We start from the raw sequence: 24,073 nt of genomic DNA, 5'->3' as shown, positions 1-24,073 counted from the left end.
CATTTTCCTATTGCTGTGTAGTGCCTGAGCAATGTAAATGGTGTTTTACCATTCAGTGTCCTCCCTGACTTTGAAACAAACATACAGAGAATGAGAAGAACCTCTGTCACCTCTCTAGTCCCCAGAGGCTGCATGGCCACCTCCAGGACCACGATTAGAAATGCGTGTCTGTATCTGTCTGCCAGTTTACTGTTTTAAGTGGGATTAACCGCCCAGACCCAGCACCCATTGCCCTTCATCTCCACTGTCACAGGAGCCAGACCTGCCATCTCTCGAAACTGAATGGCAGCTCTGTGCTCTGTATCTGCACCACATATTAATGCTCCATGAGTAAACAGGCTCAGAATGACCTTGGTGACTAAGATCAGTGCTGACAAACTAAGTCCAGTCTGCCAAGGTCAGGGTAAGAAGCACAACCACAATTCTTGTGTCATTCTATCAGAAAGAGCAAAGGTGGTCGTCGGGGTCCTGTGAGGTGGGGGTTTGGTACCTTGTTAAACAGGCAGATGTTGAGGGGCATGCCAGTAGAGCTCTTACCAGTAGTCTCTCTTAGGGACTTCTGCTCCTTCTCTGGTCAGTCACAGCTAGCAGATAACAATATCAGGAGTTAAAATCCAGGGATGCCTTACTTGGTATTGTGCAGCTTTAGGTGTGATTTGGGTATGTGGTTTTAGGAGTCCTTATCTTTTGGAGATACTAATGAAATGATGTGCCTCTGAGATTTGCTTTAAAATTACACTGGGCGGGACCCCTGGGTGCCTCAGCGGTTGAGCGTCTGCCTTTGGCTCAGGGCATGATCCCAAGATCCAGGATCGAGTCCCACATCGGGCTCCTCTTGGGGAGCCTGCTTCTCCCTCTGCCTGTGTCTCTGCTTCTCTCATGAATAACTAAATAAAATCTTAAAAAAAATAAAATAAAATTACACTGGGCAAGAGGATGGGAGAGTAGATGGAGTACAAAAAGTTGATTGGCCCTGAGATGATCCTTATTAAGCCTGACAGATGGGTATGTGGAGACCCATCACTCATGTTTATTGCCTACTTTTTTATATATTTAAATTTTTTCTTAATAAAAAGTTAATTTTAAAAATACCATATTAAAAACTAGTTTCACTTAGCTTTTCTGTATCTGTGTTCTTACCTACTTCATTGCTTTGAAGGCATCTTACTCTTGGGAACTGGAAAGACCCTTACTCAGGTGTCCAATTCTGTAGCATGGTCACTTTTTTAAAGAGAGGAGTAAAATTTGTTACATAATAGGAAAAATGTCAGCAGCTCTTTGTGGGAAGATAAAAGGGCTGATCATCTTGGAGGAGGGAAGGCTTAGTGTGTGTGTGTGTGGTTTCTCTGTTCGTGTAAGATTCTTCTGTAGGAGTGGTAGGGACCTACTGTTTTCCAGCTTCCCTGAATAAAAAGACTTCAGCTACCCAGGAATTCAAGATCGCTCCCAGGAATTCCAAGATCACTAGACTATAATGTAACCAGTGAAACGGGTTCTGGGAACCTGGGGCCCTGTGCCAGGGCCCTGCTGGAGGCTTTTGGACAACTTTGGATAGACTCCTTTCTCTGGAATGACTTCCAGCATATGGTGCAGCTTCAAGGCCAGAGAAGAGACCAGATGACCTTTCAAGTGTCCTTCCAGTCCAAAGTCCCTGGTTTCCAATACTGAGGGTTTTCAAACTGGTGTTGGTATTTGCTTTTCAAAGAGAGACAGACTGAGTTTCTCATATCAAATCCCTATAGCCTCATAAAAGCACTTTTCAGTTTTATTTTCCATCAGAAATTCCTATGAAAAGCATTTGAAGTTTCAAAAGCTCCCTACACCCAAGAAGCTGATTGAGATTTTAGCCCAGAGAGTGACGTAGATCACAACTTTTTCTTCTCTTATCTTTGACTACAGTTTTCCTTTTCCCTTCCTTTCTCCTCTTCAATGAGATTTTGCTGCTCTAAACATCTCCAGTTGCCACAATCTTAAGCTCCCAGCCCTCTCCCCTCCCATAAAAGCTGCCGCCTCTTCTCTCCCAGGGCTGGTGCCCACTCTGACCTCCCCTTAGCTCTCTCAGCAACAGTTTTCTCTCCAGGCACGGGTTACCCCCCACCCCCGAGCCTCTGTCACCATGGCCCTGTCTGCTGTGCAATTCTTCTTTTGGACTCACTCCTTCCTAAAACTTTTGCCTTGCTATAGTTGTGTGGAAGCCAATGAGGCTTTTGTGCCCCATTCTCCCTACATTTCTTCTGTCTTCTCTAAACATGTTCCTTAGCTGCTCACTCAGCATAGGCTTGCTCAGCATACAGGCTGATGGACTTTGATTGGAATTTGGTCATTTGTTTAGCAGATTTTTTTTTTAGCATTACTATGTCCGAAGAAATACAAGAGTCAGTGACAGCCCTACACTGAGATCTAGGTCAGGAAGGCCAGCTCCTTGTGCAGACAGCTAAGTAGTAGATGGTGATGGGGACTACTGGAGGGAGCCAGGGGAGGGGACAGTCTGGAAACACTTTGTGGGAGAACTAGATCTTGGCCTGACAGTTCTAACAGGTAGACCGGTATTCCTGGCCAGGGAGTGACTCAGACAGAACTGTTCAGAGGTCAGCCAGTAGATGTGTGTAACAGAGCAGGAGAGAAGTAGACTACAGATAGAAAAGGGCTGTGCAAAACAGGGGCCTGACTCTTGATCCCAGACCCCCCCACACACATACACACAGCTCTTGTGACCCTGATGTAGGGATGATGTAGGAATGGTATGATCAAAGTGCTGGTGGGAGGATGGATGGGCCTTGTAGAGCCATGAAAGAGGGCATGGGGGGGGTGGGGAGAGGCTGGAACATCTGGTCACTTCTGGTGACGTAGCAACCCGAGACCTGGGAATGCACAGTGGTCTCATGGTCCTTGGTTAACAAACCCTCCAGTCCCAAAGCCCATTTGTACAGTGCTGTGGACATGTGCTAGCATTCTTTTAGTCTTCTCCAGAAGGCCTTAGTGTGAGTGAATTGGCCTAGGGAAACACCAGTCTTCTGTGGCTGACTGGGGTGCCAGGCCAGAAGGGAGAGACAGCAGCAGTTAAGAGTGGTGGTAGAGGCAGACAGTCCAAGGTTGGCAGTGGACACATCCTAGGCACACATGTGCAGGAGGCCAGCAGTCCCTGGAGTACACCCCCCTCTTGGTAGTGGAGGTGGGATTGGGGGTGCTGTGGTAGAGGGGTCCACAGTGCTGGCTACGGCAAAACCAGACACATGGCTCCTCCTATAGTGACTGCTGCTTTGCTACATTTCCAGCTGTTTTTTTAGTCCTTGGATGCTTTAAATATGGAAGAAACCATGTAACCATCACAAGTTTTTCCCCACCCATTTAAAAAAGGCTTGTTTTCCAGCTGAAAGCATGTTGGATAAGCTTAATTTCTCTCGCTCAGATAAGCTTAATTTCCCTAACTCCGATGTGCATACAGAGAATTGCCTAATTCTCCTTTTGCAACATGTTTTCCCAGCTGCTGTGAGGCCTGTTTTTTTTTTTGTTTTTTTTTTGTTTTTCCTGTGGGCCTCCTGACAGAAATGCAAACAATTTAAGGCCCTCTGGTACCAACTGCTGTTTGTTACCCCAGGGACTTGGATATTGGTGTGTTTTCCCAGGAATGTATTTATCTGGAGTCAGTGGCTACTCCTCCATCCCTCTGAGCCATGCAGGAGACAGGGAATGGCCTGGGCTGGGCTTCAGCAACAGCTGCAGCCCCTCCTTCAAGCAAGGTCACCTCCCTGCCCAGCTCCAGTCCCACAACCTCATTGTGCAAGGAAATGAAGCTGTTCCTTGGATGCAGTCTGATTGGAAACATGTTTTCTGGAGCACCTCTGCTTAGATCTTCCAGCAGAACACAAACGGCCTTTTTAAACCTTGTTTTGTAAAAAGTGCATCTCCACCAAAATAAGACTTGACACTCTTCATAAATAAACACATCCCTTTGCAGGCAGAGCAAGGAAGGAATGCATCTGGGAGCAGTTTGGCTGGGGTTTGCTTTTCCCCTGCTGAATGCCTGGCGTGCACTGTCCATCCAAGGGTGGCTGAGAGGAGAACACTCTATTCTGTTGCTGCCAAAACCACAACAAATGACAACTTTCCGTTCTGTCATCTCTCTCGGCTCCACTGCTGGGCAAGCAATTCATTTTTCTACCATAAAAGGGCAATGAAGCTTGTGTAGAGCCATGGTTCTTCTGCACTGCAGTGAGAAAGCAGAAGACAGCCAGGGAGAGAGCACAGTGGTGCTTTTGCCGGGCACACCTCCTACTTAGGCCAGGCTGCAGGGTGGTGGCAGTAGTCAGAGCTGAGAGTGGGAGGCATGCCATCTGATTGGGCAGGGTGAGGTCAGAACAGGCGTGGGTATCCTTGGCATCTTATGCTCATATGGTGGGAATATGAATGCGTAGTTCAAACCCTGTTCGGAGAAGCTACGCTGAGCCTGCCTACAGGTAGTTCTGTAATACTGGCATCTGGTTTTCTCAATTTGTAATTTCAGGTGCTAGATTTATAAAGGATACCTGGGAGACCGTATAGCCCCGACACCTTCATTGTGGAGATAAAAGGAAGAGGTTAATATAGCTTGAGGAAATTACCCAATTTCTGTCTTTCAGTTATACATGGGCTCTGGATTCAGGGATAGCTCTCTAACTGTATATGTCCTCAGTTGTCCATCCATATACAGTTTGCCTCTGCTAATGGTGGGCCATAGAGACCCAGACTAATAGAAATACAGTTTTGTTCTGTTTTGTTTTAAGATTTTATTTATTTATTTATTCATGAGAGAGACAGAGAGGCAGAGACCTAGGCCGAGGGAGAAGCAGGCTTCCAGCAGGGGAGCCCAATGCAGAACTTGATCCTGAAACCCCAGGATCATGCCCTGAGCATCCTGAAATACAGTTCTTAATTGGTGGATTTATGTGTCAGTCAGCCAGAGCCTTCCAAAAAGTATCTATCCTTTGTAATGTTGTTAGCTGTAAGATTCATGGACTCTAGGTGATTGTAAATAAATGTTCAGAATCATAGGAGTAGGTAGAAAGCAAACTTTTAGCTATTTTGACAACATTAGAGTGGCTACAAAATTCCCACCCCGTAACAGCCTGGTGAAGAAACCAGAATACCATCTCAGCATACATTGAGCAGGAGCCCCATGCCACAATATGGCCGCCTGCGCAGACCTCTGCCCTGGGCCTCTGCCTTCTCTCAGAGTGCCCACTGCCCTAGAAAGAGCATGTTCTCAGATTGAGCCAGGAACTGTGCCCACATCTTTTTGCCTGGCTCCCGCAAAAGTTTTCCTGTAAAGAAGGACTAAGGACTAAGTTTTGTCATTTATACTTACCTTAACCCTTTATTTTTTTTTTTTTTTTTTTTTTTTTTAATTTTCATTGATTGGAGTGAGAGGAGCATGCATGAGCAGGGGAAGAACAGAAAAGGAGAGGGACAAGCAGATTCCCTGCTGAGATTAGAACGCTACTCAGGGCTCAATCCCAGGACCCTGAGATCATGACCTGAGCCACATGCTTAACTGACTAAGCCCCCCAGGCGCCCCTACACTTACCTTAAGTCTTAACTGTACATCTTATTTCATAGTGGATGCTGGAACTGAACCAGGCACATTCTTCAGGGAATAAAAACCATGTCCAAAAATCTTGCTGATCTGAAAATTTGGGAAGAAAGCAAGGATTTTCAAGTTTAAACTTTATTACCCAAATAGAACTGGTGGTCAGGATAGATTCTCAGCTCATTGGCTCAGAATCAAAAGTTAACTCAGAAGTCATTCCTGGAAGAGAATATCACTGAGCAGAGATGGCAGAAAGAAGTTCAGTATAATGATTCAGTATCACATTCCTAGACCTTGTTGGAAACTATAGGATTAGTTTAAGGACGCCTGAATGGTTCATTGGTTGAGCTTCTGCCTTTGGTTCAGGATGTGATCCTAGGGTCCTGGGATCGAGTCCCATGTCTGGTTCCCCACAGGGAGCCTGCTTCTCCCTCGACTTGTGTCTCTGCCTCTCTCTTTGTGTCCCTCATGAATAAATAAATAAAATCTTTTTAAAAATTATATATATATATATATACATATATATATATATGATTAGTTTAAACCTTAATGTTTAAGCAAATAAAGCAATTAGGTAGGCAGTGGTAAAATGGAGTATTTACACAATTCTTTTTTAGCATGACTTGTCTAAATTCTTTTTTTTTGTCAGCAATGTATAAGTAAATATCTTATTAATCTATTAAAGAACTGATTGGTGTATTTTTCCCTGTTACTTCTCAATATCCTCACTGCCGTGGGAATAAACAAAATAACACCCAAAAGAATTTGTCTCCACTGCCTGTCACACTCAGTCTTTGTAGAAACTTTGAAGCCTTTGTTGTCAGCAGCAGCAAGAGAATTTCATCTTACAGAACACTTATTAAGTGCAATTTTTATAAGGCTAATTTCTCAAGCAAATAGCATTTCCTTCTTGGATGTAGCCTCTCCCTCCCATCCATCACTGTCTACGCATGCCTGGGCGTCCTGGCCATGTGGTGACCAGCTTAGAGACAGCAGCCTGCTCACTTCCTAATTTGGTCACAGTATGCTTCAGGCAGCCTTGCCAAACTTAGAAAAACACAAACACAGGGAGTAGCTTTGATATAGCAAAGGGGGATTTCCTCTTATCAGAAGACCTACAGTTCGCCTCTTGCTTCCTCTGAAAAGAGGAAGTGACACTTTGGGAGGTTATAGCTCACCCTGAAGTTCCCTCTTTAAGCCGCCTCCTCCATGCTGACCTCTTCCCAGCTCGTTGCTGCTCGTCTCTTCCTCAGCTATCTTAATGCCTCTCAGCATTTGCAGAGTTTAATTTTATTCTTAAGGAATACAAGGAATTTTAAGGAGTAAGGAATTTTCCACTTGAATGTTCATCAACAGGAAACAAGTTAAATATATTTTGGTGCAGGCATACAGTGGCACACACCAGGGGATGGCAGGCTTGTGCTATGAAGGGCACAATAGCAGGCAGTTGAGGCTTTTCTAACCATATAGTCTGTCACAGCAACTCCATCCTGCCTTTGTAGCTCACAACTAACCCTGGACAATGTAGAACAAATGAACATGACTGTGATCCAGGAAGATCATGTTCATAAAAACAGGCAGCCGGTCAGATATGGCCCATGAACTCCAGTCAGCCAGCCCATGGTGTACCATAAGATCTAAAAGGATGATATGGGTCCAGTAGTGCCAACAGGGAACTGCACCCAATATGTTGTTAGGTGAAAAAAGCCAGATATAGAGCAGCGGGTGGGTCTCAGATGAGCACAGGAGAGGTGTGCTGACATGTACAGGAAATCCATGCGGAAAGGCAGTTTCTTGCACTGATCCCCAGGAGTTGCCTTAGTGGAGGCCCACTGGGGGTGGGAGGGGGTCATGCATCCATTACTCCTTCATTTCAAAAAATAATGCACCCATTTTCATCAACCCAGTCAACGCTGAAATTTTAAAGCAAAGGGATTTTGTTTTATTGGTTTTAAGGGAACTTGAAAAGTAGAAATGTGATTTTTAAGCTGTGCTTATGTATTTTCAAGCCTATAGCCATTTTTCCTGGATCGTCGTGGGGGCCGACTTCACCTCCCTCAAAAAAAGTGCATGGCCTCAGATTATATGTGAGGTGGTGGGGTTTCAGGGCAAGTGAAAAAAGCTGGAACTCGGCAGCTCTGCCTTTCTTCTCAGTGGCCTTTCTGCAGGAGCCCCATCTACAGCACGTGCTCAGGAGCTGCTGGACAGTATATGCAACCAGTGAGAAAACCATGGCCCCAAAGTGAGCCCCATGGGGATAAATACAGCTTTCATTAGTTACCATTCAAGACTGCTTCCAGCTGCTTCCTTTTCCCACAGAGACTATTTCTGACTCACAAGTAAGAATGGGTTCTGATTCACCTAAGCATTACGATGACCAGTTTTTAAAATGTCTGCCCTTGGTTGTGAAACTAACAGATACAGTTGTTATTTTCCTAGTATGTAAAACAGCTCACTTTTGGTATGCGAGGTACAAATAAAAGGTTTAGTAGCAAATCCTTCTCTACTTTAAAAGACAGTGAAGATAGCAGCTCAGGAGTCACAGGAGCAGCTCAGGAGTCACGGGTGGTGGTCAGCCTTGCTGTGTGGCCCCTCCCCCACCTACCAAGCGACTATTTCTCAAATAGCTGTTCTAATCCTTTTCCATGTATGATTTGCAGGCTTGTGTGTGGTCATTCAGTTCTGTGAAGCTCTTTGCAGGAATGTCGGGATATTGTACCTTTTGAAATCCCCCTTGGAACCGTGGTGCTTTGGGGGATTTGCAGAGATGCAGAAGCAGTCGTAACAACGCAATCTTGTCTTCCATGAGGGAGGGCCTGGCTGCCAAACCCAGGGCCTGTTCTGCATCACTTGTCTTGACTTTCCTTTAAAAGCATTAAGTGGGAAGGTACCAGTTCTGCTGAACAAGCAGGCATTAGGCATTGCCTTTTATAAGAGAAGTCATTTAAAACATCGAAAATATGTTTGAAAGATACTAGTATACTTTCCTCTGACCTCAATTTCATACACTAGTAACTCTCCAGTCCCAGAGACTTAGCAGGGACATGCTCCCTGCCAGGTGGCCAGAAATGTGTGTCCACCCAGAAGAGAGTGCAAGCTTGATTGAGGACACTGGGAAGTTGTGCTTTGCCATACATATTGCCCTAAAGGGAAGCTGCACATTTCAAAAAATAGATTTAAATCTCTTTTTCTCTCCATATCTCTCTTTATCCCTCATCCTTCTCCCTCTATCTTACACACATACTCTCTTCCTCCCCTAACAACACCACCTGCACACCACCACCACCACACCCCCGCCCCCCACCATAGCTCTCTCCATTACTGCTTTTAACCTTGAAACCTCTGTTGTACACTTACGCATCCATCCTGTTCCTACTCTTGCATTATTAATGGGCCTGGAGCAATCCAGCCAGAACGCTGACATTACTAATTACTGCTTGTAACCAAGAAGTAAGGAGCAGGGAGTAAAGTGGGTCACAAGACAGTGTCATAACAATAAAACACTGCTGTCGGGCAAAATTGCTTAGCGTCTGTGCTCCGTTGTTCAGGGTGGAGATGGGCTTTCACCACGGGCTGACCTGGTAAAGACCCTGCTGGCGGGAGGGGAATAAATGCTCTTCACATCGGTCACCCCAGGCTCTCGCTGTCTGTGCATAGGGTTGGAGAAGGGGATTTGTATTGTTTCCATCAGTACAAAAAACATCCGGAATTCTTACTCTAGCCGAACAGCCTTTTGAAAACAGGCTCTTTGCTGTGATGGTACGAGCCAGAAGGAAATACAGCAGAGAGGCAGGGAGAGCGCAGAGGGCTGGCTTTGTCCCCTCAGGGCCACATGCTCTGTGCCCTGTGCCTGGATCCACCCTTCACCTCCAGGTGTGAGCCTACCCATCTGTTAAGTCCCCTCCATCCTGACTCCTTGGCAGGTCTACACACTTAGGTGCATTCGTCTGTGCTGTTAGAAGATGTGAGCTTGGTGGACCAAGCACATGCACTTACCTGACTCACAAAATACCGGGTGGTAGAGCATCGTCAGAGGAGAAGGGTCCTGAATGTAACTCTGCACTCAGCTAGCCAAGGCCCTTCCCAACACCTTTCCTCTGTGGAATGAGGATAACACCAGAGCTACTTATTTGGGAGGAGTTGTTTGGTTGCAGATGTATGTGGAAGACATGTGGGTTGACATGCCCGATGTGAACTGCAGTGGCAGTTTCTTTGAGGTGAGGGCAGCACCTCCTCCTACAGCCTGAGTGGTGTATGTTTCAGGGAACATTTCACTGTGCCGCAGACATTGATAAATCTCAGGCCTTTAATGTCACCTCAGAAACTTGGCCAAAACCTGCCCAGCTTCTGAGAAACACTGACCGTGTCTTCTAGAGGAATAGGAAGTAAAAAGGGATTTTATAGATGTGAGTAAAATAAAATATAATCAAACTCTGCAGGCATAGGTTACCTGCCCCTTCACATACCACTTTCTAGATCTGTGCATATTTAAATTAGTTTACTCACGTACTATCATGGAATTACAGTCCTGAAACTAGATTTCTTATGCCATGGAAACATTGCTTGTAGAAAGTCCAGGAAGAAAGGAAAACTACTTTGTAATAATATCTTCTAATTTCATTTAAAAGCATGAAAGACCATTTTGAGAGGACACAAAACTTAGATTTTTCTTGAAAACAGCTTTATGAAAGAGGAATTATTGATCACTTGACAGAACTGAGAGGTGGTAGGTTTCTAGGTGCCCTGCCTCCTGGTCTTGAGATGTTTTGCCTTTCCTTTTTCTTCTTCCTGTTCTTCCTTTTTTTTTTTTTTTTTTTTTTTAATACTACAAATGTAGCCATAGTTGACAGAGTATTGGGGTGAGTCATGGTTCTCAGAACTGAAAGTAAATCCTGTCGCTTTTCCCATGTGTTATACCAACCAGATGCTGGAAGCAGGCTGTGTGAAATGGCAGGAGTCCCGAGGTGGCAGGGCTCTCTAGTGTGCTCTCAGGTGAGCGTGAGCATGGACACTGATGTCCAAGTCTCGCACCAGGAATTCGTTTCTTCACCTTGCTTTCCTGTTCCTCCAGGAAGGATGGAGCCACAGCAGAATTCCATATACCCTGAGCTTTTCAGATCCACTTGATGAAAAAGAGCTCTCTAGTTTCTTTGAACTTTTTTTTCTCTCCTCATTTAATCAACATTTGAGGTCAGAGTCTATTAAATTTTACTTTAAAAAGCATAGTGATCTGCATAGTAATGTTAACTTGTCATTTAGGGACCTGTGTCATACTTCATCAAAAGCAACTTTTTTGATAAGGATGTGAAATAGGGGCACCTGGGTGGCTTAGTCAATGAAACGTCTGCCTTCGGCTCAGGTCATGATCTCTGGGGGAATTGGGATCGAGCCCCACATGGGGCTCCCTGCTCAGCAAGGAGTCTGCTTCTCCCTCTGCCTCTCCCCCCAGCTTGTGCATGCGTGCTCTTTCTCACACATACACAAATAAATAATTTTTTTAAAAAGCATATGAAGGGCAGCCCCGGTGGCACAGCAGGTTAGCACCGCCTGCAGCCTGAGGTGTGATCCTGGAGACCTGGGATCCAGTCCCATGTTGAGCTCCCTGCATGGAGCCTGCTTCTCCCTCTGCCTGTGTCTCTGCCTCTCTTTCTCTCTGTGTCTCTCATGAATAAATAAATAAAATCTTAAAAAATTAAAAGATAAAAAATAAAAACCATACGAAATAGATAAATTGAAAATTACCCAGTGCTAGAGTCACCAACAAAATCTTGCATAACCCATTCCAAAAAAATAAGATTGACCTTGGGAGGTACTGGTCAGGAGACCTCTCCAAGAAATTCACTGTTAAGTGAAAACAAGGTAAAATGTGTGCATTGTGAGTGTTTAAATTCTTTTGTATAAATGTAAAGGATTTATCTGTTGTTTTTTCTGGAATGAAACAAACTGCTGAAGGAAGGCTTGAAATAAGAGGAATGCACTTTGTCTTCATTTATGCCTTTTTTGTGTTTCTTAGTAGCATGTACCTAGGTGTGCTTGCTCTCACCAGTAATCTCTGTATCAACAGAGACTAAAACAAAATACCCAACAACACTAAGACAGATAACGGGTTTTAGCTGAACCCTTCCTCCCCCTGACCTTCAGTCGTCTGGAATGAACCAGTCAGTAGCTCCTGCTTCCATTTGTAGCTTTTGGATATGTGAGTGTCTGGTATTATATACAGTCCTCACCCTATTTCATTTACTGTCTGCTTTTTATAGTTTTTTACTCTCTTCTCTCAGTGTAAAATAATTGAAAGAATAACCATTGCTGGAAAGGCCTTTCAATTTTACACAGTTCTGTGCTTATGACAGAATGAGGCCTGGTGTCCTCACTGGCCAGAGGTAGGAATCCAGGACCTGAAGCAGGAATGTCTTCTGTTAAGAATACTCTCGTGGGGGTGGGCAGCCCGGGTGGCTCAGCGGTTTAGCGCTGCCTTCCGTCCAGGGCCTGATCCTGGAGACCCAGGATCGAGTCCCACGTCGGGCTCCCTGCATGGAGCCTGTTTCTCCCTCTACCTGTGTTTCTGACTCTCTCTCTCTCTCTCTCTGTCTCTCATTAATAAATAAAATCTTTTATAAAAAATAAATAAATAAATAAATAAATAAATAAATAAATAAATAAATAAATAAATAAATAAAAAAAAAGAATACTCTCATGGGATGCCTGGGTGGCTCAGCAGTTGAGCACCTGCTTCAGCTCAGGACATGATCCCAGGATCCAAGATTGAGTCCCATATTGGGCTCCTTGCATGGAGACTTCTCTCTCTGCCTATATCTCTGCCCCTCTCTCTGTGTGTCTCTCATGAATAAATAAATAAAATCTTTAAAAAAAGAAGAATAGTGACTGTTCTTTCGTGTTTGCACGAATTGCAAAGATTCGTGCAATTTCGATGGTAAAGTTCCATCTTACTCATTTGAACTGCACTGTTCCTTCCACATGTTAGACGTTTGTCAGGGGCCATACCTGTATTCGTGCAGAAGTGAGATTGATGGAGCAGAAACTTTTGATGCCCAAATCTGTGTTGTATGTTTTCTCAATTAGGGAACAGAATCAATACAGAGAAAACAGAGACTTTGCTGATTGGACATACTGATTCTTCTGGTCTTTATTTGCTTTCCAGTCACCTCTCTAGTTTCATTTTCAAAAGCCACTACCTTCCATCAAACATAAGTAAACTCATCAGAACAGCTGCTTTTTTCCTGCTAGAAAACAGAAAAGAGAAAAAGAAAACAGAAGAAACAACAGGATGATAGGATGCTAATTATGGAATGACAGTAAGAATTCTGGGCATAGGGAATCCCTGGATGGCTCAGCGGTTTGGTTCCTGCCTTCAGCCCAGGGTTTGATCCTGGAGTCCCAGGATTGAGTCCCACGTCAGGCTCCCTCTGCCTGTGTTTCTGCCTCTCTTTCTCTCTTTGTCTTTCATGAGTGAATAAAATCTTTAATAAAAAGAAAAAATTCTGGGCATAACGTATGTAATCTAGGCAAGTTCTTCAATCTCTTAGTAACTTGGTTTCCTCATCTGTAGGATGGGCATGATAATACCTGCCTGTCTCACTGGGTTGTCTGAGGATTGAAGAAAGGGATGTTTGTAAGACTTAGGCTGCACCTTTAATCTTCAGAAATTGGATGTCTTCCCTCCAAGATACACAATAGGTTAGGGTGACCACAGTATCTTCAGGGGTTATCGAAGAGAAGATTATCCCTGCAAGATGACACAAATCAATGTGTTTTTAACAAGAAAATAAAATAGAAGAGAGGATCCCAGGATAACAGAAGCAAAGAAGTTTTCCAAGACCTGTGCGGGGGCTGCCACCTCAAGACCCGAAGGAGTTGAGGACCAGGGAGAGTTAAAACTAAGTGAGGGTTATCAGTCAGCAAATGATGTGGAGCTTGAGAACAGTGAAGATGTTTCTCAAGGCTCGTTTTTCTAAAGCTTAGGATGGCCAGAGATTGTAGCTACATTTTTTCTGCCCTGTTTTTACAACATGCACTTGACTGAATTTTTTACATAGTTTTCTACAAGATCAGTACTTAGAACACATTATAATGCTATGAATGTAAAGAATTCACATTTTGAAAGTGTTTTGCTTTTGTTCAAGCCTTCTTAACATACATATTTAATTACAAGGCATGAGGATTAATGGGGCTTTGAATATTTAAAGTTCTTTTCCCAAGATTAATTTGATTTAATTACCCCTGAGCTCAGCGTTTGCAGCCTTTTGACTTGCTGTTTGGATGCCTCTGTGAGAGGAGAGGGGCTCAGACATGCTTCCCTGCCTGCCAAGCCCCACCCTATTCATTTTCAGCTTATCACTTTGTCCTTTTGGTTTGGAAAAGAAAGGGAAAGGTAGTAGAAGTTACCTCTATAAGTTCATCATATAACTAACTTGCTGTATTCTTAAAGTAACGGTGTTTAGTATGCATCCCTTAGCATCCAAGACAATAAAATAACAGAATAATTTTTACAGCCCTGTTCTTCCAGAGATTTAAAAATCCTCTGTTGTACCCTGGGTCCTTCAACCCTGCTGGCCTATGTGAAGAGGAGGACCAGGCACAGGCCCCAAAAGAGTTCAGTCCCCAGACAGGGGTCTAAAATTGATCGTGATTATCCATCTTGTTGTAAAGGCAGAGGAGGTCCGAGAGCATGTGAGGCAAAGAGAAGGAGGTGTCTTTGTTCAAGGTGATTGAGTTCTTTCCACCTCAGACTGCCACTGCCAGCAGAGCCACCCTTGTGTCTTGTGTCTACATCTGTGGCAGATGACAATTGCAGGGAGCTCCTCTGGTTCTTAAGGCCAGTGACTGAAGGCTGCTCTCCTTCTGCTGTGGTCTGGCTCCCCATAAGAGGCAGAGTGTGGAATGAGCAACCAGTGACAAAGGTGGCACGGTTGAGGAGGGGGATACGCAGGTTTAGCCAGCAGAAGCTGGCCACTCAACAGCACCAGGGGTACCTGGACAGGCGGACAAGGTGTTGAATGATGTCCCTTCCCTGCACAGCCTGAGCCTGGGGTGGGGGAGCAACTACAGACCACCCCAGCAGGAATTCACATTTCCTTATTGATATAGGAGAGGACCCTATAAAAGCAAAGCTTCTGTGCCTTGAGCAGATATCCTTTGGGAGCCCATTGGAATAGCTGTTAAGATTATCAGTAGAGGTGGCCCTGTTCACCTCTGCTCAACAACCAGGGCAGGGGTGCTCGGGCCTTGAGCAGAACTGTGAACACTACTACACAAGTCCTTGGGGTGATCTTCATTGCCACTAACATAAGCCAGGCTTGCTTTCCAGAAACTGCAGGAGTGGTGGCTGGTGCTTCCTTGAGCAGGTCTGGAATAACAAAAACTGGCAGTAGTTTGAAAATCAGGATGGTTTCCTTTGTTTTTGTTTTTTAATGCATAGGCTCAGTGTAGAAAGCCCAGCTAGTGGAACCCCATGTTCAGCCATCACAAATCAGTGCCAGATCCTGGCCAGGTTGAATGCTTTTCTGCCTTCTTTTTTTTTTTTTTTTTTTTTTTTTTTAATTTTTATTTATTTATGATAGTCACATAGAGAGAGGCAGAGAGACACAGGCAGAGGGAGAAGCAGGCTCCATGCACCGGGAGCCTGATGTGGGATTCGATCCCGGGTCTCCAGGATCGCGCCCTGGGCCAAAGGCAGGCGCCAAACCGCTGCGCCACCCAGGGATCCCGCTTTTCTGCCTTCTTGTTCTTCACACGTCACCATCTGCTTTTGTCTAGTCCTTAACCCAGTCACGGCCATCCTCAACAATTATAACTCGTCATATCATAATGTTACTATTTTTCCTTAAACAGAAGCTGCCGTGCCCTTTCCCTATCCCTTCAGAATGAAGCTAGAGAATCCTCTTGTCTGTGTGATCATGGCAGAGTAACTAGGCTATAAGATCTGCTCATCTCATTGTGAGATTTTTGTGGACTTTGTCCCAAAACTTTGAGCAACTGCCAGCACCCCATATCCCCCAACAATTGTACAATTCATTGATTAACTGCTGCTGTGCTAAGCTCTTTAAAAACTATTCCCAGGGGGCACCTGGCTGGCTCAGTCCGGAAAGCATCTACTTTTGGCTCAGATCATGATCTTAGGGTCCTAAAATCAAGCCCCACATCAGGCTCTTTGCTTAGCAGGGAGACTGCTTCTCTCTCTCTCTCTCTCTCTCTTTCTCAAATAAATAAATAAAATCTTTAAAAAAAAAAACAAAAACTATTTCCGGGCTTCAGAGTAACCCTGAAAGAAATGTCATTACCCCCATTTTACCAGATGGGGACACTCGGGCTTGTGGGGTGACCCAATCAAGTGGGGGCCGCTGGCACGTGTGGTGGAAGGAGTCACCTAAGGCAGAATAAAGGAGATAGAAGTTCATTGAACTCACTGCAAGGGAGAAGAGGGGAAGCTATCTGCCAGGAGGCAGTGGCAGAGAGGAGCTATCATTAAGAATTAAGTGGGGAATAAGGAGGTATGGGAACATATGGAATTTCCCTTTTCTGGCACCTCTGCCTGTTTACAAGTAGTGCATTGGTCAGCTAGGTAGGGCCTATGGCTACTTCAAGGCGGGTTGCCTATTGGGTCTGTTTGTACTTGGCCTGCTGGTCACTGTGGGTCCTTGTGCCTTACTCATGTTCCCGTTGCTCAAGCCTGTTGCCCAGAAGTGGCCTCTGCCTGGCTCAGAGGTTAAGTCACACCCATAGAGGGCAGAGCCAGCATATCTTTTCAGAAGGTTCTAGTGACATAGTTAAGATAATGAAGCCTGCGGGGGGCACCTGGGTGGCTCTGTCAGTTAAGCAGCTGAATCCTAATTTCAGCTCAGGTCTGCTCTTAGGTCCCATAAGATCCAGCCCCACCGGACATGCCAGCAGCCCCCACTTGATTGGGTCACCCCACAAGCCCGAGTGTCCCCATCTGGTAAAATGGGGGTAATGACATTTCTTTCAGGGTTACTGAAACAACCACTCAGCATGGAGTCTGCTTACAACTCAATCTCTCTTCCTCTGTCCCTTCCCTGTGTGCATACATACAAGCATTCTCTCTTTCTCTCAAGTAAATCTTTAAGGGGGGAAAAAGATAATGATGCCCATGTTACTTTACAGAGAACAAGGAAATAATGTTGCACCTACCTTGGCGTGGTAAGGAGTGTGGGAGGTGCTAGCCGTCCCTCTTGTCACTATGTGAGAACAGCAGCTCTCTTTTATTGGGCGCACACAGTTTCTCATTTATCTTTACGGGGATGTTGCCAGGTACTTGCTTTCCTCGTTTTTATTGATGAAGAAGCAGAGGGAGCAGGATTTGCTCAGCCTCGCGCATAACCCTCTGGTCCCTGTCCCCGTCTTCCTAACGTGAGGTGCTGTAGCTTTAGCTTGTGGTCTGGCATTTGCTATTTGCCATTTGATTGTAATCATTTTGTAAGTACCATGTCGTACTCAACCTTTTTTTTTTTTTTTTTTTTTTTGGTACTAAGCATGACAAATACCTGTGTTCTCTATTTTTATTTTATTTTATTTTTTAGATTTTATTTATTTATTAATGAGAGACACGGGGTGGGGGGGGGAGAGAGAGGCAGGCAGAGACACAGGCAGAAGGAGAAGCAGGCTTCACGCAGGGAGCCTGACATGGGACTCGATCCCGGGACTCCAGGATCACGCCCTGGGCCGAAGGCAGATGCTTAACCACTGAGCCACCCGGGGATCCCCAATACCTGTGTTCTTAAACAGTTTGTAAACCGGTCAGATGTGCTTTGGTTTACTTACATGTGCCCTGAGTCTAAGGTATAAAGTGTTTTCCACTGTTGCTGCTGCAAATAAATCAGTGCTTGGCTTTGTACATAAAGCCTTTTTTTTTTTTTTTTTTTTTTTTTTTTTAAGAATTATTCCTTAGGATGGATCCCAAGAGTAGGACTCCTGGGTCCAAGAGAAATCCATTTTCTCGAGACTTCAAAATTCTTTTCAAAGGGGTTGCATGGGGATCCCTGGGTGGCTCAGCAGTTTGGCTCCTGCCTTCGGCCCAGGGCATGATCCTGGAATCCCAGGATCGAGTCTCTCATCGGGTTCCTTGCATGGAGCCTGCTTCTCGCTCTGCCTGTGTCTCTGCCTCTCTCTCTCTGTGTGTCTTCTCATGAATAAATAAATAAAATCTTTAAAAAAAAAAAAAAAAAAGAAGGGTTGCATGTAGTTACCTTCCCTCCAGTATATCCTGCTTATTTTAAAAGGAAGAATGTCACAGTCTGTTCTTCAGCTCAGAGACTGACTGCCCTTCCAGAGGGACACTGACATCTATGAAGGGCTACTTTGTGCAGTAGCTTTTGAGGTATTTCCAAAGGATTTCAAAACAAAATGTTAGAGTCCACCTTTGAGCAAAAGCAAGTGTGGGCCAGCACTGAAGTACCAGATCCACCAACTTTGCAGTTTAGAAAGGCAAACCACCCACGCATTTGTCCTGGCAGCATAGCATCTACCATGATTGTCCTCTGAGTGGACAGGTGTGCTTGCTGGTAAGTGAGGGCATCTCTTGACTGGCCCTACCAGGAGGACAGCAGTTGCTGGAGTGAAGAAACAGTGAGAGAACAAAAACACATATACCTGTGAAGCTGTGTTGTGAGAATATGTGAACATGTTCCCTCAAAGTTCATGGTGGCTGAGTTTGTCACCTTCGGTCATCTTTGTAACATTCTTGAGAAGATGCTGCATGCGCCCTTGAGGCCACATGTTGGCTCTGAACTTCCTTTTGAGTTTGGTCTTCTCCGTTCCCATTTTGGAAGTTTCCCGTTTGTAGAATCAGGACTGAACTGTGGTCCTTGATTGGACACTGAGATCAGTAAATAATGCACTCAAGCCAGCCAGTGCTGTCTGTGGCACATGGAAGTTGTGGCCAGCTCACCAGATAAAACTGTCCCAAGTTGAGTCACAAGATTCATTGTCAGTGTTTCCCAAGTAACATGGACAGAGAAAGGTTCATGATATGGTCAGTTGATAGACTAAGGAAGGAGGAGGACACTTGTCCTTGGTGCTGAGGGTCCTGCCTGACCCTTGAGGCTTTGAGAAAAAACCCTTGAAATAAACTAGAATGTGCACTGGAACAAAGCTAGTGGTTTTTCTCCCAGAAGCCTAGAGGCTATTGGAGACACAATAGCAGGTCCTGGAGAAATAATAAGGACCAAAATCTAAGCTCCTTCTCTGGTCAGCCAGAAATAGTGGTGGTTTCTGGACACAGGAGTGGAGGGATCTAAGGTGGAGCTGGAAGACTAGCTATTGAGTGGTAATGTTCTTTAGTGGTAAGAGGGAGACTAAGAACAGCTTTGTGAGGGAGGCAAGGGGATCCTAATTCGTGTTTTAGAAATGTGTAGCCAGGTGGAGATGCAAGCCCGCTGCTTAGGGGACTTCAGGGCCTGGGCCCATTGGGGCCAGGGAGGGGCTGACTGATTTTGCCTTGGAGAGTTAGATATCATGGAAAAGTGACTCCAAGACCAGACCTGGAAGGCTGCTGTAGGGCTAGGGCAGAGAAGTAGGAGAGGCTCCCAGAAAGGATGCAACATATTGAAAGTGTTTCCGAGGGTAGGTGGTGGCTAGGAGGGGGACACTCCTTGTGGGAAGTCCATCCAGGGTGGGAAACAGGAGCGACATGATCACATTCAGTGTCTCAGAGGGATATTCTGGCAGCAGTTTGAAGGAAGGACTGGAGGTGAGAAGAGGTTGGAGGCAGGGAGTTGAGGACGGCTCACAGCCTGAAGACAGACTGTGCACCTTATGCAGCCACGCTGCCGCCCTCATCATGAGACCATCTGTCACCAGCAGAAAGGCAGACATGGGCAGGCTGGCCTTGTGGAGCTGGTGGGGAACGGCTGCTGGCTTTATCAGAGTGTGATGGGGGCTGGCTCTGGATCCTGTGTGATGCTCTAGATGTTCCTGGGTAGGTTCCTTTTTTTTTTTTTTTTTTTTTTTTTTTTTTTAAGTAGGCTCCCCTGCCCAGTATGAAGCCCAGTGCAGGGCTTGAACTTATGACCCTGAGATCAAGAGTCGGACACTAAATGGACTGAGCCACCCAGGGGCCCCCCTGGGTCAGTTCTAAAGGCACTACTGTAGCTATTACTGTAAGACCAGGTGTTTTAAATGCACACACAGAAATACACTCCTTTTCTCACTGCTTCACTTCGCTTTGCTTGCTTGCTTTTTCAGTTGCATCCTGCAGCAGCACATTCCACTGGCAGATTCCATGGCGGGGATATTCTTTTAAAAAAATTATTTATTCATGAGAGACACAGGCAGAGACGTAGACTGAGGGAGAAGCAGGCTCCTCACAGGGAGCCCAATGTGGGGCTCAATCCCCGACCCGAGATCATGCCCTGAGCCAAAGGCAGACGCCCAACCACTGAGCCACCCAGGCTCCCAGGAATGTTCTTTCACTTGCTTGATGTCAGTGGATTGATTTTGTGATCCATTGCCACAGCACCTGGAGCTCAGGCCTTATCAAATAGCTGTTCATGTGGCAGAGATGTCAACCCTTAGAAGTACCAGGCAAGGAAGACTGCTGAGTGCCTCTCGGTCAGCTTTCTCCCCATCAGAAGGCCTTGCCCAACTTCCCTGGGCATGCCATTCTGGGCCTTAGATATTGGCCCAGAGTCCCTAGGCGGTGGCAGAACAGGCTGTCAGCTTGGGGTACTGTTGGTGGGCCTAGCTGGAGCAGCTCTTGCCTGTGTGGAGACCCCAGCCCCATCTCCATAGCTGTGTGGCCTCCCACCACCTGCCTCCTCCTGTGCCACAGTCTCATCTGGCAGAATGGGGAGGAGAACAGCACCCTTGAGGAGGTAAGAAAGTGCTTAGTCCATAAGCATTCAGCCAGTGCTGGTCGTTGTCACTCATCCCGCTCCCTGTATAAGCTCCTCTTCATAGATTGGCAGCTTTACTCAATGGTCTTCTTAATATTCTAGAGTCACAGTTCCCATACATTTCCTTGTTGCTCTGCTCAGGGCCATTTCCAATCCCTATGTGGGCCAAGTTATCAGAAAGCAACTGATAAACCACCTGTGCCACCCATGTCTCCAGGTGCTCACACTCCACGGCAACATCTGGCCTCCTCAGCTATCTCTGCAGACCTGCTTCCCAGTCCTTTATGTCTCTCAGTGCTCTCTCAGCTCTCAGTTCCCTTCAGCTTTTTAAGTTAGAGAAGCCATCTTTCACTTGGTCAGCAGGTGTCCAGAAATATGCTCTGTCACCTTCTGTATGAGGGGCCTTACTATCCTGATGGCTGGAGACACACCACACCACCCCCACCCCCACCCCCACCCCAGGGCAGAGTGTTCTGCAACTGTGCTAGAAGAGCAGGAGACCCTGTAGCTCAAGCCATGAGCACTTGTGATGACAGTGGTAGCAACACAGAACAGCAGCTAACGTTTATAGTCACTGCTTTGTGCTGCCACGCTGTGCATGCTAAAAATGAGTTATCTTATTCAATCAATAACAGGGCTATGGCTGTTAGATCCCATTTTATAGATTTGGAAACAAGCTGGGAGAGATGAGACACCCGTCCACCTGTGTTCACTATTTAGTAAGTGGCTGAGGCAAAGTGCTCAGATCTTCCCAGAGTTCCTGACCACAGGTTATATGGGGGAGCCCTGTCACACTCATCTGTCTTAATCCCACTAGTCTGTGTGACACGATTAATGGTATGTACTTGGCGAGGCTATGATGCTGATCAGAGGATTATCTCAGGCAGATCATTGGCTGTTTCCTTCCTGAGACTGGTCACAAGCCTTAATATTCTATGGATCCGGTGGGGTCATTGGAGCTACCCAGGCTGCAGCACTTAAGATGAACGTAATTCAGATTGTTCGTGACCACTGGGTACATATACTTGTGCCTATGGGGTTTGTCCTTGGATGTTATCTAGACAGAAAGAATGATGAAAAGCTAACTGCCTTCCGGAATAAGAGTTTGTTGTTTAGAAGGGAATTGAGACCCAATGAAGAAGTCACCTGGAAGTAAAGGCTGTGACTAAATTACAGAATGTTCACATTTTAAAAGTTAGGAGAGAAATAAAAGCACGTTCATTATTTTAAAAATATATATATATTCTGTGGATCCTGTTCATGAGATCTGGATAAAGTATTTACATGGCAGGAGCTGGAATGATATAAAGATGTGTTGTGTTTCTCTGCATGTGGATATTTTAAATGAAAGTCTTGTTGATGGCGGCAAGATAGGTAGTAGGTTTCTCAGGGTGATTTTGTTAGTAAGGAACTAACAGTTACAGCGGACAGCCAGCAGAGGGCCCCAGAGCCTCACAAAAAGCCTAGATTCTGGCTGTGGCTGGATGCTCGCCAGTTCCCAAGCCAGCGCCCTTTGGCTCAGTAGGGAAGCATTCAGGCAAGCCTGCACTGGAGTGCTCATCTCTGAACTGGGAGGAAACCCCAGTACCTCCAGGATCAAGATAGGAATAAAGCAGAAGGTAGAAATTATAGTTAATTATAGAAGAACAGTTGTAGAATCGAGTGACCTGATAGTCATGTTTGGTTTTGCTTTGAGGGTGGGGCATGAATGAGATTGTGTGCCATTGTATGTAGGTAAAGGAGTAACCAACCTATGCAGGAACCAGAAAGGAAGCAGGAAACCATCCAGGTCCATCCCATTCTAATAGTCCTCTTCCCTGATTTTTACTGAGTTCTGATTCAGTAATGTAATAGCCTCCACATGTGTGATCCTCCCCCTGGGCAGATTCTTTCCTGGAATGTTCTGAGCAGCTGTCCCAGGACTGTGGACAGTAAATGTTAGTGAGGTAATGACAGACACACCCAGAATGGGATTAGCTGTTTGGCTCTTAACCCTCAATATTAGCAATTGAATGGCCAGATTCCAGACTGGTTCTTAGTAATTTCTTTCCATTTCAGAGGATACTGACTATAGATGCTTAGAACAATGCCTTTATAAGGGGTTGTTACTATTATCTACTAAACACTATATATGGACCTTTAAATCATGCTATACATCTTATTTTTCTTTTATTTTATTTAGATTTTATTTTCCTTAATGGTAGAAAGCTTGGGGAAATAGCACGAAAGCCAAAAGAATGATTCTGTCATTAGCAATCACATCCTACAATGGATACAACTTTTTTAATGCACACCTTTAGTGAGCATTTGGAGGCATTGACATACATACAGCAAGTAGAGCTCATAGTGTTCAGAGGCAAAGGAAAATGAGCAGTTGCTCCTTGACTGATATAGTAGAAATGCATGCTCAGCAGTCTCGAAGTAATATGTGCTTGCTCTGAAATGAACAGCCTGGCAGTTCAGAAATAATACAAAGTAAAATCCTTTTTGGTTTTCCACTCTGTATAAGCTCTGTTAGAGTGCCCTTAAAATGTTGGGTTGGGAAGGCTGCACACATTAGATTCTCTAGTGGTATTTTACTTAATTTGGGCCTCTAGTTAGGTTTCTTAGAAAAGTCATTTAACACGGTTTCATTTGGTTTGTTTTTTAAGAAGCAATAACCCGGGATCCCTGGGTGGTGCAGCGGTTTGGCGCCTGCCTTTGGCCCAGGGCGCGATCCTGGAGACCCGGGATCGAATCCCACATCGGGCTCCCGGTGCATGGAGCCTGCTTCTCCCTCTGCCTGTGTCTCTGCGCCTCTCTCTCTCTCTGTGACTATCATAAATAAAAAAAACAAAAATTTAAAAAAAAAAAAAAAAGCAATAACCCCTGCCCACTGGAAATAGGGACCTTGGTGAGATTGTCTTAGAGTCATTGGTCCTGTGGGAGCAGCCCAGCTGGACCCACACCTGGTCCTAGGCCCAAGGTCAGCCTTGAAATCACAGCATGGGACAATGGTGAGAGGGGAAGCACTTGCAGCCTGAGACCTAAGGAAGGCTGGTGGTTTTTCTGCATGTCATGGTTCTCATATTGTCCTGTGTGTTTGTGAGTCCTTTATTTTGTTTTCCAGTTGTTAGGCCTAAAGTGCTATTCTTCCATAAAAATAAGGTCTTAGATTGGACCAGGTTTTTCCGGCTCAGGGCTACTCTTTCCAGGTGGGCCTCTCCCTGTCCTGTGCCCTCTCAGGGTGCCCAGGGTGTTTTTTGTGTCCTAGAAGCACCCCTAAAGCTGTGGGAGCTGCACAGCCAGGCACACTGGACAAAAGCAGTGGGTCTGGAGCAGACGGCACCCTTCTATTCCACTGGACACAGCTCCCTGGCTCTGCTGAGCAGTTTCCCCAGCAGTGGTGCTGACAGCACTTGTCTTGTTTTCTGCACCTGCTGTCAACATGTTTACTCACAGCTTTGTTTTGTGTTAAAGTTTACATAAACTTCTAGGCTAAGGGGCTGGGGAAAAGGGAGTTTCCTTAGAGCCAGAACTCAGTAGAGGTGGTGCTGTGAGCTTCAGGATCTGTGGAGCTCTGCCTCTCCCTATCCACCAAGAGACAGCCCAGCGAAGTCAATCCCCAGCAGAGCCTTACATGCAGGCCCACAACTGCCCT

General features: G+C 45.5%; 2 protein-coding genes and 1 long non-coding RNA gene across 10 annotated transcripts in view; 2 read left to right on the top strand and 1 right to left on the bottom strand.

The window, feature by feature from the left end:
• The window catches only part of LOC140638852 (uncharacterized), a 41,662-nt gene extending 33,581 nt beyond the window's left edge, over positions 1-8,081 (bottom strand). The window contains exons 1-2 of the long non-coding RNA XR_012035814.1: positions 6,745-8,081; positions 5,564-5,662 (exon numbers count right to left, since the gene is read on the bottom strand). This is a non-coding gene — a long non-coding RNA (uncharacterized lncRNA). The remainder of the gene's footprint in view (positions 1-5,563; positions 5,663-6,744) is intronic.
• Positions 1-24,073, top strand: part of RNF216 (ring finger protein 216) — a 162,196-nt gene that overhangs the window by 77,387 nt on the left and 60,736 nt on the right. The gene's annotated exons all lie outside the window — the stretch shown is intronic.
• LOC140638851 (NADH dehydrogenase [ubiquinone] 1 beta subcomplex subunit 1) lies at positions 21,352-21,666 on the top strand. Its single transcript, XM_072836901.1, has one exon. It carries the CDS (start codon positions 21,416-21,418, stop codon positions 21,587-21,589), a length of 174 nt encoding a protein of 57 aa, XP_072693002.1. The 5' UTR covers positions 21,352-21,415; the 3' UTR covers positions 21,590-21,666.

This window comes from Canis lupus, chromosome 8 (genome assembly GCF_048164855.1).
Source record: "Canis lupus baileyi chromosome 8, mCanLup2.hap1, whole genome shotgun sequence".
Classification (NCBI taxonomy): Eukaryota; Metazoa; Chordata; class Mammalia; order Carnivora; family Canidae; genus Canis; species Canis lupus.
This window is presented reverse-complemented; position numbering and strand designations above follow the sequence as displayed.

Bases quoted from the DNA above. Each gene is read 5' to 3' on its own strand.
- LOC140638851 (XM_072836901.1), top strand. From the start codon at position 21,416: ATGAACGTAATTCAGATTGTTCGTGACCACTGGGTACATATACTTGTG.